The 19997-nt window shown below is 35.1% G+C and overlaps 1 protein-coding gene across 1 annotated transcript; it reads right to left on the bottom strand.

The window, feature by feature from the left end:
* Positions 1-2274: 2274 nt before the first annotated feature.
* Positions 2275-2793, bottom strand: LOC149199938 (uncharacterized). The gene has a single exon (XM_089400771.1). The coding sequence runs from the start codon at positions 2791-2793 to the stop codon at positions 2275-2277; it is 519 nt and encodes a 172-aa protein (XP_089256897.1).
* Positions 2794-19997: the final 17204 nt, after the last annotated feature.

Here is a 19997-nt window from a genome sequence, read left to right as displayed (position 1 = left end):
GAAAAGAAATCACACTTTTTGAACTCATTATAATCCCAATGCATTATTTCTTTAGAAAACTAATGGATCATGTAAAATATAAATATCATAAATACAATGTAGAATTAGGTAGTGAAGCCACTTTCGCATCAATGCAAAATATGTTCAATAAGATATCATGCCAATGAGTAAAATATATCTAAGTATTGTTGGCTCGCTCTGTGATTAGAAATAGTATTGATAAATTGGGAACACATCTATAATAACATTAATCTATCTTTGAAATGAGATAGTTACATAAATATTGCAAATATTTTTGTTGGACTAAATATTGTATCAAAGTTTTGGCTAAAACAAACAAATATGAAGAATCAATAGCAATATTTTTTTTTGGTCTAAATATTGTATTAATGTTTTGGCTAAAACGAATGAATATAAAAAATAAATACCGTGAAGATATCACCTTAGCTAAAACAATGATTAGTTATAATATTTTCTGCCCTAAATATAGACTAGACTATGAAGTTATCATCTTGAAGTGTTACCATTGTCCTATACACATTTAGCAATTAAATGCTCTCTCACTAACTATAGACTAGACTATGAAGTTATCATCTTGAAGTGTTATCATTGTCCCATACACATTTAACAATTAAATGCTCTCTCACTAACCATGATAAAAGCAATGAATAGACAAAGTAATTGAACCAATTTTTTTTTTTTAAGTAAATAAAAACCAGACCATTAAATTATCACATTCAATTTTGATCATCACAAACATTTAGCTATTAAATGTTTATATATATATATATAGTGAAGAGTACGATGTCCCAATAAAAGAAATGCAAGTGTGAAGAAAAAAGAAAATCAAGGTATTAATAATTATTTTTTTATTTAACATTTTAATAAACCATTAAAAACTTTTCTGGAAACAATTAAATAATTATCCATTAAATATGATTATTTTTAAAAACACTTTTTGTTGTACATGTATATTTGATATTCCTTTAAAATATTAATAACATTTTTAGAAAAAAAAAAAAATATATATATATATATATATATATAACTAAAATCAACAAAACCTAAAAATTATGAGGTATTAGATCCATTGGAAAGTTGTGAGCATTACGGGCATAACTTCCATACCTAAACTATGATATATCTGTATAATTAAATTGGTATATGATTCGATATAACAGTAGCTACAGCTTTACGGTTAAAAAAGAGAAAAGGAGGGAAAAAATTTAGGGATAAAACATAAATATAACCTTAATCTTAGTATCTAAAAACAAAACAATAACATGCAAGTTACACAAAATGACCTCAATATAGTTCAAATAATAAAATATACGAGCGTGAAAACACATAGACCAAAAATATATAGATCAAGAAGGAATACCGTTACAATATTTTCTCAAATACATAGATAAAAAAAGAAAAACAAAAACCTGACAGAGAAGTTTGAAGAGACAATCCCAATAAAACCTGATATAAAGGTTTGCAGACACAACGCCCGAATAAACTTGATATAGAGGTTTTGAGATACAACGACTTGAAGGAATGAAAAATGGGAAAAATGAGCAAATTTATATGTTCTAATGTTTTCTCATAAGAATTGAAAATACATCATTTAAAAAAAAGAGCAAATATACACTTATACATGTTTTCTCAACTACGTGGATAAAAACATGCTTACTCAAAAAAAAACCACACCAAAAATAAAATTGATACAGAAGCCACCCCTATATTTCTTGAATTATAAAATATATGATTTCATCCGGGGCGAAAATGAAAAGGAAATAAAATAAAAGAGAAAGAAAGAAGAAACAAATTCAAATGTTTTCTAAAAATGAACAAACCATTATTAGATTTAAATTGTAACACCAACAAAAAGAAATGCAACAGAAAAACCACCCAGATGTTAAATGCTATTGCCTATCTATATGCAACTTTAATAAATTTCATAAAATAATGAAAACATTTTCACCTAAAAGCAGAAACAATACAACCTGCCACAGCTATAATAACATACATAGCATTTATATTTATTAACCAATTTAATTAAAAAACAAATATTATCTAAAGATTAAATCCTAAATCCAGATAAATTAAAATTGTACGGACACCATATGAGTATGATAATAAATAAATGGCAGATAAATGAATCAGCCTAATCGATAAATTGTGGATGGAGGAGCCTGTCTTCGGATAAAACGATTTTGCTAGTGAGCTTTTCGTCCATGGCATTGCCATCTGAAATAAGCTTATGTATCTATGCAAGAATTGCAACTCTCAGACGCTCCGGTTTATCATGTCCGTATAACGTTTGAAGGAATCCTGCTTCTGCAAATGCATTTGGGCGCGAAACCTCCTGATAAAAGCCTCCGCCAAGATGTCGATTTCGTCCTCGACCGAGCATGTTGACATTCGCCCTTCCGTAACACAATCAGCATTTGTACAGTTATCCGCTGGTCGGTCTGATTCGAAAAGCTCGTTGGATAGGTAATCCAATTCCTGCGCGCAATTCTGTGGCACTCCACAAGGCATCTCATCACTAGCCGAAGCACCAGACGCTGTCAACGCCATGTTGTTGCTGGAATAGCTCCGGCACTCTTCATTTCCGAACAGGGAATTAATCTTCTGAGAGATTGCAATGAATATCTTCTTGTTCTTGATGAGGCCGAGAACAGCAATCTTGCTCTTCAATGCATGGGCTGCTTTGCCCTTGACAGCTTTTGATTTCGATTTCAACACTCCACGCAAGGCAGAGCACACCTGCTTCACCACCGACGGTGCCCCTCCTATCTTCATATTTTTTGCTGATAAATACTATTCAATGCAGAGTAAGATAAATATAAACCTTATAAATGCTATGGCTATAGATCTATTGTTGACAGTGCCGACAGAGTGGTTAGGAGGTCGTCTAATAATTAGGGTTGGAAGTTTGGTTTTACATGTTTAGTAATCCAATCCCAACAAAACTATATACAGCTATCCACCGGAGAAAAAGCATTCTATGTACCCTTGAAAATTGCTCTATCTACTGCTAACGGACCTTCCCTAGTTCCAACAGGGATACCAGTTGATTTCCTTCATGATTGTCTTCTCTATATATCAAAATTTTTGCCTCGAATAAAAAATTTAGCGAGTAAAAACCCGACTTTTGACTGGAGTGCAAGCATTTGTTGTCGGCATAAAGAATAACAAGCTAAAGTAAAAAGATAAAGAAGCCAACTAAAAGTCTTAAATCTCCGCGCTGATGTTTCATTAAAACTGGATATGTCAGTACAGGCTGTGGAGGGCCAAAAGGAATCACAATGCGTGAAGAGAGATTGCTTCAAGGCCCATGAAAAGATTCTTCTACGACAAAATTATCTACCATGTCTCTATATCGAGTTCACACGATGTCGTCCACACTGCAATATTTTTATATGCTCGCCATACAAGAGCAGAAGAAATGGATGGCAGAGGAGCATTCTCGCTTTGCGTATTTTTAACTTTTTTTTTCTACTTATAATGTCGGACATAGCTTTTGCCCACTTTTCTGTCTGCGGGCGGAGGCCGGATGAAATTTCAATGATTCCTTAAATTAATTTTCTTCTGCTGCGCACATTTGTTTTTATCTGCTCCATTTTGTTAGATTGCTAGACAAACGAGCCGTGACCTTTTGCGCACTTTAGTGTCTGCGGGCTAACACTGCGTTGAACTCTTTTTTATTGTTTCAACTTGCATTCATTCTAGTGCGCACATTCTTTTCCTCGGTTTTATTTGATCACATTTGTAAACAAACGAAGCATTAGTCTTTTCTACTACTTTAGACTCTTTTCTTTATTTTTCATTTTGGACTCTTCTCTCTATTTTTCAAGGCATTAAAAAAGAGAGATTTATATTGGAAGAGTCACTGCACCTCTATGGAATCTGTAATTTCCACTCTGGGGATTCTAGTTATTGGAGAACGTTTACCAACACCTGCGGGTTTTGGTGTCTTCTTTAGGTATCACATCCTCGACCCAGGTTCAGATAAAATAGCACACAGCAATATATTCTATTATCCTTGAATAAGAAAATTACACACATATTTATACAAGCAATAGTCTCAAGATAGTAATTCTTTCTTAGACGTACAGTAGTGTGGTTGAGAGATTCTCTCAACCACACACTAAACTAGGAGAAACTATATTCTAGCTAATTCCTATTATGTAGGAACAAACTCCTCAAATAGGGAATTACAACCATAGACAAGTAGGAATTAATTATTTCTAACTCCCCCCCTTAATGACTACTTGTCATGCTAGTGATTCACAAAGTCTGGTTGTGGTCAAACATAACAAAGAATATGTCGACGTCCATATAAAAAGCAACCATCCACCGGAATGTATGGGTACCAACCGCTGCAACCGCTAGTCCTTTTGCATACATGATTCTGTCGACCATTATCACTGCATATATGTACCTACAAATCCACCACCATCGGGCGAATTGCATGTGCAGAACTTCCAAAAACAAAGAGAGATCAGTGCCTTTCTAAGCCAAATATTCATGTCCAAATAACAATCACAAACAGTTGCGTTGATTGCGCCTTTCGACGCAACTGTCAGATAGAAAAGTGCACCAACCCTCTTATGCTCAGACACACCAATATCTGAGACCGTGAGCCAGGTGTTACTGCAGTCCACCTACTCCTACGAGCACAAAGCTCCCGTGTACACGTTAGCCACTCAGGCAATATGCCACCACCGGGCAAGTCCGATCTGCCACCACCGGGCAAATCCTGTAGCCACTAAGGCTCTGCCACCACCGGGCAAATACAAAACTTAAATGTGCCACCTCCGGGCAAGTCCGATCTACCACCACCGGGCAAATCTGGAACTTAAATGTGCCACCTTCGGGCAAATTCTGTAGCCACTAAGGCTCTATGGATGGTTTCTGGCTCACCACCAACCAGCCACACAGGCAATCCATTACAAAGTGGTTTTAAGATCACCACGAACTTTCAAATACCTTTTACATTTCATTCAACATTTTGGAGTTTCTGGGTACATACAATGACCATTACAACAACTGGACTTGCTTATAACATGTTAAGGAGTTTATTCCACAAACCACACTAACTCAAACAAACATTTATTTTGCTGTCCATCATAAATGTTGTCGCTGCTGCTTTACCTCATCTGTTCATTGTTCACATCTTGGGCATCTTTGTCAAATAACTTCTTGGAACTCCATGCTTAACCTGTCATTTGTTAGAGTCATGAATTCTAACAAAATAACTTTACCTAAATTGAGTTAGCTAGGCTCAATAAGGCATAATAATTTTATCCATAATTCCAAGAAATAAAAAACAACTTTCATGTTAACCAAAAGAAGTTCTTGTTCTTCAAAGCACCAGCCCTTGAACAACACCAGATTCTTGTGCCGCAGCTGCCCAACGGCCGCGAGCTTGGCCTCAAAGGTCTTCTCCAGGCTGCTGCGCTCGCCGTTCTCGGAAAGACATTTCACGATAATTCCAATACTCTTCCAAGTTTGTACAAATATCAACATGCTAATTCAAGGAACCTGATTGAAATTCTTTACAGTAAATATAACCAATCCAATTAACAAATAAATGTTCTAGCAAATCCTGAAGAAGTTTCCATCAAAATTTTGGGATTAGTTACAGGTATCCTTCTTTCCAGCCACCCAGATCATCCTCCTCTTCGTCGCAAGGGCCGCCAAGCTCTTCTTCTGATGATGAGAAAGTATCCTTGTCCATTATTCTGATGACGAGATCAGAAACCCCTTCCGATACATTAAACACGAGTTTCTCGTTCCACTCAGGATTCCTGCCTGTATTGGATGCTACGCTGCTCTTTTGTTGCTGAGTTCTGCATTTTATGAGGCAGTAAGGGTCCATTTGACAGAGAAAATCAGTGTTCTCCAGCCCCTGGGCACTGACCAGCGGTACCTCCAATGTTCCCTTCGGCATATTTCGATCTTCTGATTTGGGGGCGCACCAATTTCAAGTACTTCTATCGATCCACTGAGCCCAAAGAAGGTAATGCTTCAAGAATTTTTCAGATCCAGTCGCTTGTATGGTGCTACACAACAAATATTTCAAAATACCAATGTATATCTATTAGATTTCAGCAACACATACAGATACCATCCAGATCTTGGCACCGACATCAAAACCCTGTTGGATCTTGGCACCTACCAGAGAATTCTGATCTCTACAGCGACAAAGTCAATGCCCAAACCTGATCAAGAAGGCACCCACAGTAAAATCCTCATCCAATAGCCTAAAATCAATGGACACAAGCGCTAAAACAAGCTCTCCAAAATAGGGAATTCACCCACATTCTCCAGCTGGGCTTCTCCAGGAACCAGAAATAAAGCAAAAAATGCAAAAAAACTCAAAATATCCCATGATGTTCCTAGATTAGACCAATTGAATACAGAGGTATCGATTTATGAAATATAAGGAAAACAGTCGAATCCATGAACCTGGAGGTCCACCCATTGCAGCAACCCCGAATAGGCTCATCTCTGAGTGTAACACGGTCTTCACAGCACTTCTGGACTTGAATTGAAACGGGATCTCCTCCACAGAGCACCAGTCTGCAATGAGGGTCTCCTCTGCTCCAAACGCTACGAAATAATCCAAATGATGGCAGTCAAACGCAGGCATTCGGGGTTCTTTGCCACAACACCGCAGCACCAAACCAATCCACCATAGTGCCGGATCAATTTAAACCGTTTGCATCGCCTCCGAGCTAAGTCAGGTCTCTGAGCCCGCTCCCCGGTTTAAACAAGGAGCTCGATCTCAATGCAGGTTTCAAAAAACCCTCCACCACAGTCTCGAAACCCTTCTTGATTCTTTAATGGTGAGTGGAATCGAAACCACCGTTCACGCCACGCAGACAAGCTCTAATCAATCTCTCTAAGTCACTAATGGAGTACGATCCAGCGTCAGAAAATATCAACGCTCAATGCCCAAGAACAAATAGAGAAACTCCATAGACCTCTCCAAACTCAGCGCACCAGAACACCGCCCAGCTCACCGGAACCCTGTTCGATGCTCGATGGACAAACTAAAAAATTAAAAAAATACTCTTTTATTTCCTCAGCCCAGGATGGGCCAAGCCCACAAGGGGCCAGCCCTCAGGGCTCTGATACCAAGATAAAATAGCACACAACAATATATTCTATTATCCTTGAATAAGAAAATTACACACATATTTATACAAGCAATAGCCTCAAGATAGGAATTCTATCTTAGACGTACAGTAGTGTGGTTGAGAGATTCTCTCAACCACACACTAAACTAGGAGAAACTATATTCTAGCTAATTCCTATTATGTAGGAACAAACTCCTCAAATAGGGAATTACAACCATAGACAAGTAGGAATTAATTATTTCTAACTGGTTCGAAACCTCTTCATAGTGTCAAAGCCTCGACCCACGTTCTATTCCCCTGAAACCTCTTCATAGTATCAGAGCCTTGACCCACCTAGGTTCGAAACCTCTTCATAGTATCAAAGCCTTGACCTAGGTTCTATTCCCTTGAAACCTCTTCTTAGTATCAGAGCCTTGACCCAAGTTCGATTCCCCGAGTTACGTTTGACGGGGGTGTTGGAAATCACCGCACCTCTATGGAATCCGTAATTTCTACCCTAGGGATCCTAGTTACTGGTTTGGAACGTTTACCAACACCTATGAGTTTTGGTGTAACGGGAAATTAAATTTAAATAAATAAATCAGAGTTCTTAAAAAAAATGCTTTGGAATTAGTAAATTTACTTCCCGTCTTTATGTGTTATATAATAAGCTTTATCTTCTATTTATAGTTACAAGTTTTAGCCGCACCTATAATTTGGATGGTTGTAAATGCTTTTACTCAAGCAGTGGAGTATAGTTCTTCAATTCTCTTTGGTCTCTTTTGCATAAGGTTTTTAATTTTTCAAGTGTGGTTCTTACCTGTTTATGCAGTGATCGTGCACTTTTGCTAAAATGTCTATTAGTGATCCTATGGTAAGTTTTAGATATGCAAAGCCGCCCTAATTTCTCCAATATCATGTTTTTGACGTGATAGTAAAATCCATTTTTTTTAAGAGGAGGTTTTGCATTGTTGAGTGAAATATCATCTTATTTAAAAGTATGGGAAATTTGAAGATTTAGAAGTCTCTTGTTGAAGAGGCCAAGAGATTATGTTGTTCAACCTTTTGTAGCTCAAGAGTCTTATTATTATTTAACGCCTACTGTAGATCCCTTGGGAAATAGCAGGAAAATATTTATTAACAAAAGAAATTTACTGAGTAGGAAAAACGTTTTTTTTATTGTAACAGATTATTTGGGAAATAAAAATTTGAATGAGTCTTTTTTAATAAAAAAAAGGTCATTGGGCATTCTATTAAATTGTAGTACTTGTAATAAGAAAAAATTGATATTATCATGGAGTCAAAGTCCATAATGCTCCTTAATCCCTATAATTATCATTCCTAGAAAAGGTAAATGCAATAACTCTAACAATCCAAGTGAATGTGGGAAATTTGAAGTGAAAACCAACCTTTTTTAACAAAAGAGGTTGAAATTTTTCCTTTTTGGAATAAACAAGGTAAAGCCATGGGTTTGATTAGATTTCGCATTTTAGATAACCCACTATTTAATCTTTAAAAATGTATGAATCCAAAATAAAGTTGGGATAAGTTTGCATCTTTATTTGGAAAATTCAATGAATTCCATCCTTTAGAATTAATGTACCAATCCAAAGAAAAGTTGGGATAAGTTTGCATCCTTATTTGGAAATTTTAATGAATTCTAGGTTTTAGAATTAGATGATAGATTATCGACTAAAGCATGTGGTTGATAGGGTTGCATGCATGTTTCAAATAACCTATTGTTTAACCTTCAAAAATGTACCAATCCAAAGGAAAGTTTGGATATGTTTGCAACTTTATTTGAAAGTTTAAATGAATTCCATTCTTTAGAGTTAGAGGATAGATTATCAACTAGTACCTAATGAGCGTGCCTCTATTGAGGAGTACCTTGCATAATTTAGGTCATTGGTGTCCCACTTAAAAGCACGTGGCAAGTAGAAAATAGAACTAGAATATATTCTTTTTATATTATCAGTGTTAGAGGGTCATTTCCAAGTTCTCTGTTCATACTCAAAAATGTATGTTTTTGGAGTCTCATTTAAAGTGCCAAGGCTTGAGATAGAAACCTCTAAGCTTAAGCAAATCAATGTTCTCTTTATCTCTTTCAATTAGGTTCTTGTAACCCATATCTCCAAATGTAAATATAAATCCTAATCCCAACAAAATAAAAATTTATAAAGCCCATGAGACTCCCTCCAAGCCTCCACAAAATATTAGGTTTCCATCTCTAAATTCCAATACCAATGGATCCTCCTCTAAGATAGAGGAAAATCATAAAAAGAAGAAGAAAATATCAAATAGTGCCACGGTGGTTATGAATAAAGAGGATTAAGACAACAAAATGAAGGATCGACTCTACAATAGTTATTGTTACAAAAGGCTTCAATATAATCCCATCCATAGAATTATTATTGAGGTGAAGCAAGCAAGCAAGCAAGCAATCAAGGAATCCAATCTTTATGATAATCTTAAGAAGAGATTAACACCATGCAGTGATATTACCCCAAGAATCTATGGCCTTCCAAAAAATCATAAAAAAGGGAATACCTTGAGGCCCACTGTCAATACCATCGGTTCTCCCACCTATATGTTGGCTAAATATGTCACTAGTGTTATTAATCCTCTTGTTGGAAACACAAGTTCCTATATTAAGGATTCAAAACATTTTGTTCATTTCATTAAAGATGACTCATGGGAACCTAATGATCTAATAGTAAGTTTTGACGTGGTTCTGTTGTTTACAAAAATTCTTCTTGATAAAGCAATAATGGTTGTCAAAGGCGCGACAGACCCTCAAACTACTAGACTCACAAAATTGTGTCTTACATCTACCTTTTTCAGTTTTCAAGGGGAATTCTTTGAACAAACCACTGGAGTAGTAATGGGCTCTCCATTATCACCTATTTTTGTCAATATGATTATGTAAATGTTTGAAAATAAGGCCATCAACACCTACCCTTTGAAACCAAAACAATGGAAAATGTATGTTGATGACACGAATGTAAATTGGCCCAATGGAGAATCTAAACTCAACAAATTTTTGGAGCATCGTAATGGAATTTCTAAGGACATTAAATTCACTATGGAACTTGAGAACAACCATTCCACTCCTGTCTTAGATGGTCTTCATACTAAAAAAGATAATGGAAGCATTGAGCATCAAATATACAGAAAGAAGATTCAGACGAATAATTATCTCCACGCTGAGTCTCACCATCATCCTGCACAAAAGATGGGGATCCTCAATACACTTATTACTAGGGCATTAATATTATCTAACAAGAATCGTCTTCAACAAGAATTTTACCACCTTATTAAGGTTTTTCATGGGATAGGATACAGTTACAAGGACATTGATAGAGCCATCAAAAGAGCCAGAATGAACTCCCCTTCTGCTAATTCCCAAACCCTTAATGGGAAGGGATTTCTTCCATATATTTGTTGTAGTGATGACAATATCACCAAAATCCTGAATCAAAATGGAATTATCACATCAATTAAACCCCTGGAGACCATTCATCACAAAATGAGCTCCATGAAAGATAGCGTTGACTCATGCAGTTCAAAGGTGTCTACAAGACCAATTGTCCCTGTGGATTACACTACATTGGAGAAATTGGTCTATATTTTAAGACAATATTGAAGGAACATGGTGTTGATATAAAAGGGGAAACAATGTGCTCTTCTACTCTTGTTGAGCATTCATATAAAACTAGACATCACTTATGCCTTGAAGATACTAAAATAATCGCAAAAGAGGCTCATTATTTTAAGCGTGAACTCAAAGAAGCTCTTGAAATCATCAAACATCCAAACAATCTCAATAGGGATGGAGGCATTGAGGTTAGTAGAAATTGGCTCCCTCTAATCTCTAGAAATCAACCTTAACCTTTCCTTTTACTTCCTTCCCCTTTCACCTCCTCCACTCTCCTCTTCTCCTCATTTCCCTCCTTTTCTCTTTTCCCTCTTTTCTATTATCCTCTCTTCTTCCTTTCTCTCCTTTCCCTTATCCTTTCAATAATTTTTGTCTACCTTCCCTCTCTTCTTTGTTTTCTACCTTATATATATCCTATTTAATTAATTAATTAATTAATTTTATCTTGTTCCTTCCTTATTTATTCATTAATTTTCGTTACTACTATTTTATTTTATTTCATTTTATTTTTTTATTTTCTCTTATCTTCTTTTAGCTTTATTTTTATTTTATTTTTCATATTTCTCTTTTTCTATTCTTTATTTTAAATTGTTCCTTTTTCTTTTATTTTTACTTTTGCTTGTATCCCTTTATTTGCTTTATTTTCTTCTTCATATTATTTTATTATTTCATCATTTCATGTTATCCTTTCTTCATTTTCTTATTTGTTTCTCTTATTTTCTTCACTTATTTCATTCTATTTATTTTAAATTTTTATTTTTCTTCTTTTATTTCCTCTTTATTTATTATATTCTTCTTCTTTATTGGACTCAGTTATTTTTCTTTTCTATATTTTCATTATTTGACCTTTTCTTATTCTATTTACTATTATTTTATTATTGTTTTACATCCAACCTTTCCTTCTTTCATTTCTCTTTTGGTTTCATTTTGTATTTGTTACTTATTTTTTACCTATCATTCTCTCATAATCCCATAATCTTTATTATGGGAATTGATTGTGACCCGAAACATGGATTGAAAATGTCTACTGTTGATTTAGCTTCCATGTTTGACTCTTCAAAACCCATTTGCAAAACCTTCAAACAAAAAAGAAGAAAAGATATCAAACATGTACTTTATGTCGCAAACTAGGCATACTGAAGTACAATGTTGGGAAAAGTTTCAATTCTTAGATGATGCCATGAAGAAGCACAATATTTCAACAAGAAAAGGGCATGCTCTATCAACTCAACCTTTATTCAGATCTATAGATGATTGGATACTTGATTCAAGAGCATTAACTCATATGAATATATGTCAATATTTGCTTCATTCTACATTTGATAACATCATTTCACAAATTTTCTCGAGAGACTCTACTGAGCTTAAGGTTGTGGGGGCATATATTATGTAGTTGACCAATGGGTGAATTAACAATGTACTCCTAGACCCTAATATCTCTGGTAATATATTATACATCTATCATATATGACTCTCTAGTGATAGGAAAACAATCAAATTCTGTTGGATTAATAATACACTCTTGGTTCCTAAGATCTCTACAAATATATTATGCTTCTATCTTATATGCCATTATAGTGATGGTAAAATAGTCATTTTTTCTCCCAATGAGGTAGTTGTTCATGAAATACATGATTCATTAGTTATTGTTTATATTGGATAGCTTTATCATGCCTTCATATTATATAAAAGTTTCAGCTTTCAACCATCCTCAACTTCTTCTTTCAGAGATCATGCTCGTTCCTTGAGTAGGCATTGGCATGAAATATTTGGCCATATAAGTTATAGATATTTCTATCAAATGTTCACTCAAAATTTTGTTTTTGATCTTCACAAGTCTCTTGTACTAATGGCCTGTCTGTAGCTCACTCTCTTAAGAAACAACACCAATATCCCTTTCCTAAAGGTTAATCTCTTCTCGAGTTGGTGCATTGTGATTCAATGACATTTCCAAAGCCTTTTACAGAGGCCAAGTATGCAATAAACTTTATTAATGATCTCTCATGGAAATTTTGGGTGTACATTCTAAAGAACAAGAGTGACGTCTTTGCAATATTCAAGAAATTTAAATTTTTCATTGAGAACAATCATCATGCTCCATCAAGAAGCTACACACTAAGAATGGGGAGGAATATGTCAATAAGGAAATTTCAATTTTCCATAGATAAAAAGTAACCCTTCATCAATACTCTATTCTCTACATGCCTATAAAAAATAGGGTTGTTGAAAAGAAGAACTAAAAGCTCAAGGAGATGGCAACTTACATGATTGAGTCCAAGAACATGGAACCTTGCTTGTAGGTTGATATAGTTAATTGTGTCAATCATATTCAGAAAATGATTCCTCATAAGGAAATTTGGCATATGACTCCATTTGAATCTTGGATATATGAGAAGATTGATCTCTATTCTTTCCTGGTATTTGGTAGTCCTACTAGGGCATTGATTCCAAATGGAAAGAAAAATCCATGGAAAAGTGTGGAGGTTTGCCGTTACACCGAAACCCGCAGGTGTTGGTAAACATTACAGGCCAGTAACTAGGATCCCCAGGGTGGAAATTACGGATTCTATAGAGGTGCGGTGATTCTTCCAACACCCCCCCTCAAACGCAACTTGGGGGAATCGAACCTGGGTCCAAGCTCTGATACCATGTGGAGGTTTGCCGTTACACCGAAACCCGCAGGTGTTGGTAAACATTACAAGCCAGTAACTAGGATCCCCAGGGTGGAAATTACGGATTCTATAGAGGTGCGGTGATTCTTCCAACAAAAAGAAGAGTTAGAAACTAATATTGATTGGTTACTATGAGGACATGAATTCTTATCAACTGTTAGATCATATCTCTAAGGAAGTTTTTTTCTATAGAGATATTAATTTTAATGAGAATAGTAACTTGAGATCGTATTCACCTCCTTCCTCAACTTTTACTCTTGATAATGGTTTTGCAGATTTGGAAGATGAAGAAAGTTATATCGAATGTCCTTAGTCTAAAGAAAATCTATCAACAACTCCATTAGAACCTAAATTGTCAAATCAAGATTAGCTTATTCCAGAGGAATCCTTGAGGAGGAGCATTCACAATAGGAAGTGGCATAATAGATATGGCTATGAGGAAACAAATTTTAATTATCCTTCATCAAATAAGAAAAAGTGAAGAGGAATCTCTCTTTTGCGTCATGCCATTTTAGAAGATTTGCAACAATTTCTGATGCAATTGGAATACTTGAGTGGGAAGCTACCATTGTAGAAGAGTAATTTTTTTATGAATAATCATACATGGGGTCATGGTCCTCTTCCCAAAGGATGTAAGTTGTGTTGGAAACTTGACTATACTAAGAGAGGGGGTGAATCAATATAGTGCATGCACGTTCATCAATTAATACATTTTAATTTTCTTCTTAATTGTTTTTCAAACTATTAACTAAGAAACAATACATGATATAAAAAGCAGAGTTTTCACATGAACATAATTCAACTATAGCATAAGAATCAACACACAAAAATGCATATGTCCACACTAGATATAAATGGAAACACATAAAGGGAAAAACTATGAATTTGTTGTTGTGATGTAAAGCGAGCACCCACTCACTTTTTTCATAAACTTTTGGAGTCTCCAACATCATTGTTGTATTGCATGATACATCTTACTAGAAGCACCCACTCTCACTTACATAACTTTTCTGCAAGCTTCTACTTACATGAGGATCCTACCTCAATTTTTCCATATACAATTTGTTGGGAAGCTCCTACTCCCTCTTCTATAGACTCCAATCTACTCTTTTTCAGGCTACTACATGAAAGGAGATAACAATCCCCTGATACATTAAAGTTATAATATGTTGGTTGACTTGGTCTTTAGTTATGAATACCTCCATCTCCTTGTATATATTTTGTGCTTTTTCTATGCTCTCTTTATAATTTCTTATCTTCTATGCCTCCACATTGTTTTTGCATCACATCTACTCCTCTCCCTCTTTCTTTTTGTGCTAGGTAACTCATGAACTAGGACTCGCACAAAATCAATCTTCTAATCAACACTCTTACCATCTGAAGCACATATTTTTATATATTTATCTTGCTAACTATTAGTATTCCATGCAGAAATTTTACAATGAAAGGCTTGCCTCTTTATATTCTAGGGTTGTCTCTTTATGGTCCATATCTTTGTTTCCAAATTCTTTCAAATTTTAAATATGAAGGAAAATTAAATGAATTTTGAAATTTTCAAACAACATATATTAACGTAAACCAATTTCAATGATTACAAAATACAAAGACTAAACTTTTATTTTTCCATGCTACTAAACACGGACGCCAGTTACCCACTGTCAATATAGGTTTTATACACTGATAATAAATTGTGAATCTGGGTTGTCGACATCGATAACTAAGCCTTAACCCACATCTACTCTCTGAATTAAGGAAAAAATATAAGTTCTTCACTCAGGTATCGAACCACTTACAACACGACTGCTTCAACATATTATTTCAACATCACCAGCTCAAAGACAATGTCCATTTCTGATCATTAGGTAGTGCACCTCAACATTCTTAGTCCATATCTAATACTAGAGATACATCAACATAATTTATTTCACAACATATCCAAGCATTTACATCAAAATATATGTCAAAAATGGTGATGATACCTCTGACAAGAAATACATACTCAGCAACATACTCAATTACTTCAACATCATTTTCCATCAATGAAAACTTTACCAACAATCAACCCCTTTCGCATTGATGGAAAAACATTGGTCTTCCCAATTTCTTCTTGAGAAACATTTGTTCGTATTTCTCCTAACATCTTCTTACCTTTCCCTTTAACATCAATGGCAAGGGGGTACAAAACATGATAACAAATACATATACTTGACAAGATATTTTAGGGCACATAGATTTAATATATCTTCACAACTTGTTGCATTCCCTATATTTTTGTATAGGCTTGCTATGAAATATAAAAACAATGTGCTCCTAGATCCCACCTTCAACCAAATAAGAATGGAATAATTATTTGATATGCGAATGACCTCTGTATCCTATGAATATGATTCTCCCTCATTTGAATCCACTGGATCTTATAACTAAGTCTGTATAAAGCTTGGAACTAAGTACATGGGTCTATAGAGGAGTGTGAAAACACCAAGAAAAAATCTCTACATGTTAATGAAATCCTTACAGTAATGACTATAACTTTCTCATCAGTAAGTTCGTGACTCTCTTTCAGGGAGGAAACTCTTGAATCTCTTTCTAGAGCTACATAATCAAGTCAAACATATAAAAGTATGTATGATAAGAAAATGTGAAATTAAATGACTTCTTATTAGTATTTTTAGTTTTGGAAATCAAAGTAAGATCTCCACAGGGGGCCAAAATGACATGAAGATGAAAATCAAAGTGTGGAGCCCAATCTTAACATCTTGATTAGATGGATTAAAAGTTAGTTCAGCTACATCCTTCTTGTTTGATGTTTTTGTAGGAAAGAATTGAGGGATGTTTTCAATAATCTAAAATCTATTCCTTGCAAAACCTTGTTGTTCTAGTGAACCACTCTTGTTAAACTGAGGAAAGTAAATTGGAATCCCTTCTCTTATAAATTTGGGTGGTCTAAATATGTCCTTACTACTAAAGACCGATAATTCTTCTACACTGTCATTCTTCCATGATGTCACATGTTCTCCAAACAAGTGTACCTGAGCAAGTGTAATGATATTAGGATATTATTTGGTTGGATTATATGGAGGTTGTCTTCCTTGACTATTATCTTGATAGGACCTTCTATACCATTGCTTCTCCTACTGCATGGTTCTAAAATTTTCTACAATATCCTAGCTTATACCAATTGAAGCATATCACATCTCTGAAAGGTGAAAATGACCGTCTTGGTGTTTTCTCTGACATACCATTTGGTTTATCTTCCTTGTGCTCCTTTGAGTGTTGGTTGAGTGGATGGATCTCCTTGTTATTTTTTCTATTGCTATCGTCTATTATAATTGTGGCTGCAACTAAGATATTTTCTCCCTTATACATGTTGGAATATGATTTGCAAGATGAGGAACTTTCGCTTCTCTTTAACTAGGTGGTTTTCTTCTCCAAATCACTTCTTAGAGAAACCAATTTCACTTCCAATCTTTCACATCACTCCTCATTTTATCTATAATGTTTTCTCATTTGTTCCTCAATTTTATTTGCATCCTCAAGATGATTTTTCAATCCAATTATCTCTTCTCTTAGTCCATTCTCGTTATCATCAAAAATTTGCAAATTTCTTTTCTGATCCTTACATGCAGAGGTTAGTCTATCCACTTTAGCAGTTAATTCTTTAATTACAACAATTGTTGATTCATATTCAGCCTTAACAAGAGAAACAAAATTCTCCTCTTAACTATGTAACTTGTTAGAACCATCAGAATCACAATTTAAAAACTCTTGCAAAATATTACCTCATGACATAATTGTTTTGGCTAAGATTTTGGAAATTGTTGCTTCATTTGGAATGAATTGATTCTCTTCCTTCTTTAGTTTCTTTGTCTTCTGTGACATCATCTTATTGATTTTGGCCATGATTGACTATATACTCTTTAAGCAATCATGCTTCATTGAAGAGAACTATATTTGATAACAATTGTTGGAAACTATATCACTACTAAGAGGAGGGGGTGAATCAATAGTGATGACAACTTTATTACTTTTAAAATATATTTTTTTCTAGATTCTTAATTAGCCACATGCATAAACAATATTAAATTACCAAAATATGAAAGAAACATAAAATCAAAGCTTAATAATAATGAAAAGCATCAACAAAAACATGTATAAATGAAGACAAGTATTTCTTGTGGAAACCTTTTAGGAGAAAACCACCTTGTTGTTGTTGTGCTGCTCAATTTATTTATGAATTTGTTGAAAAACTTTTACATGGATTAAATTACATCCATAAGCATAAATACTTGGTTTACTTCATAGTATGTTGGCACCTATCAATTAGGAAGTTTGTTTCTCTCATGGATCTAAGGAAATCTATCTGCTAAAATCCACCATGACCAATGATCCTTACCCAACTTCCATTGGACTATGAAACTTCTACTAGATGGATAAATATGTTACTTATGTTGAATCAGCCATATCAATGTCTACTCTGAAGCCTCCACACCCTAACTTTCACCATGCCAACCATGTTTCAGAATATTTCACATTGGGCTTTGAAATTGCTCAACATGAGCAACCCAACAACACCATCACTTTGCAACAAAAAACTTGAAACAAAAAATCTGACTCAGAGGGGGGTTAATTATTCTCTCCTACTCACACCAATATCTTCTCTCTAACACACCATAAACTCCCAATTCTCCTCCTCTCTAGACACTGCCAACCACAAAACAAAAGATCTGAATTTCTCCTCAAATCATTCTCTAATTTATGCATACACAACTTTGATATAACTCCGCAATATTGTGTGTACAATTGCTACAATCTATTCTCTCTCAAATCTCTCTCAATGGCATGCTCTCATAGTCTCAATAGGACCAACCAAATGAACTCAAACCTTTCCTCTATTTATCATTTTCTGAGATGTCTAACTCAGTAAATGCCACAAGTGATGGAGTGCTATAAAATTATTTTCATGCCTCTCAATTTTCCTCGATCCAGCTCCTTGAATTGATCAAGCCACTCTATCCATTAGATGATGGATATTCTAAATTTTAACCAACTTCTAGAATCTCCTTGACCATTTACAACCTTTACATGAAAAGTTCCAAACAAAAAAGGCCAGGAAAAAAAAACCCAATGTGTGTGAGGAATGTGGAGGAAGTTTCATTCTAAGCCACAACCGCGCCCACAAAACTAGCATATTTTGGTTCTAGCCATAGTTATATACCTGTCAAATTTCAGTTGGAGCCTTGCAACCGCATGCATGAGCCTCTCTCTCAGTGGTTGGAGCAAATCATAAGGAAAACTCACTCTACTTAGCTCAAAACACTGCCAAACTTCCTCCATATCTTTATCTTCATCAAAAAGACCCCAAGAAGCCCTTTTCACCTTTGGAAAACTTCACCAAGCCATTGCGACATCACCAATAAAAAAAAGTTGACTTGAATGCCAACCCACAACTACCCTAACACCTGGGTCATCGAACTGCTCCACAACTTCTCTACCATCAATATGCATCTCCAGAACATGTCAAATTTCCTCCAACACCTTTAGGATGTTCTCCAAAACCTATACATCATCTCATAAACATGAAAACATAATCAAGGACAAGGACACCTAATCTGCCAAACTCCTCAATTCTATCTCTTATAGCAATGACTAACACTTGTATGCAACAACATAATTAGTCAACATGATCAAGAAGGTAATCACATCTCCAACACAACTCTATTAAACATGCAACATCTCTGCACAACTAACCATAATGGAAAAGCCTCGAAACGAGTGTAAAAAACCACCATCCAACTTTTTGCAACAACATGATCATGACGACCATCACATCCCCTACTCAATCTTTGTATGCACCTCCCAAACCTGCAAGCCTCTACCATTTACATGCAAACAAACATTCGAAGGACCATCTACACATCATCCATACACAAGCCACGTGCAACCAAACATACATGTGCAAACCAACTATTCTACAACCCTTTCTACCATATTGACATCAACGCCAACCAACAACACAGGTTTTATCTTGTAAATCCAAAACCAAGAAAACCAACAAATTTTTTTCATTATATTTTTTATACATTACTTTCTTACAATATACATCTCTTGGCACATAAACTACCAATTGAATCGTAGTTCCATAACTAAAACTACAAAACCATGGGAAAGAGAAATATGCACCAGAAAACAATTTTTATCAAATTCATGGGATGAAGAAAGAAAATTACGAACACAAGAAAACTACCTATTTTTTTTCTTTTTTTTCGGGCCCTTGCCCCAAACCCAATGCATGGGGGCTCCCAACCCCCTACATACCCCCAACTAGGGGGGGCTGAGCAACACCTTCTCCCTACCCTACGAATCCCCCTTTGTTGATAGTACATATAAGTCGTATAAATAATATATCACATACCCAACATGTACTTTGAATGTTTTAACCCTACAACATTAAGAGAAATTTCAACATAGATAAGACAAAGATGGTATCAAATGCTTCCAATACTTGAATCTCCATTCATTACATATTGTTATATTATTATGTGTAGTATATCT

This window comes from Pinus tabuliformis, chromosome 2_1, assembly GCF_031772625.1.
Source record: "Pinus tabuliformis cultivar Carrire ecotype Pingquan chromosome 2_1, CPIR1, whole genome shotgun sequence".
Lineage (NCBI taxonomy): Eukaryota > Viridiplantae > Streptophyta > Pinopsida > Pinales > Pinaceae > Pinus > Pinus tabuliformis.
Note: the sequence above shows the minus strand (reverse complement) of the source record. Positions and strands in the feature narration are given on the sequence as shown.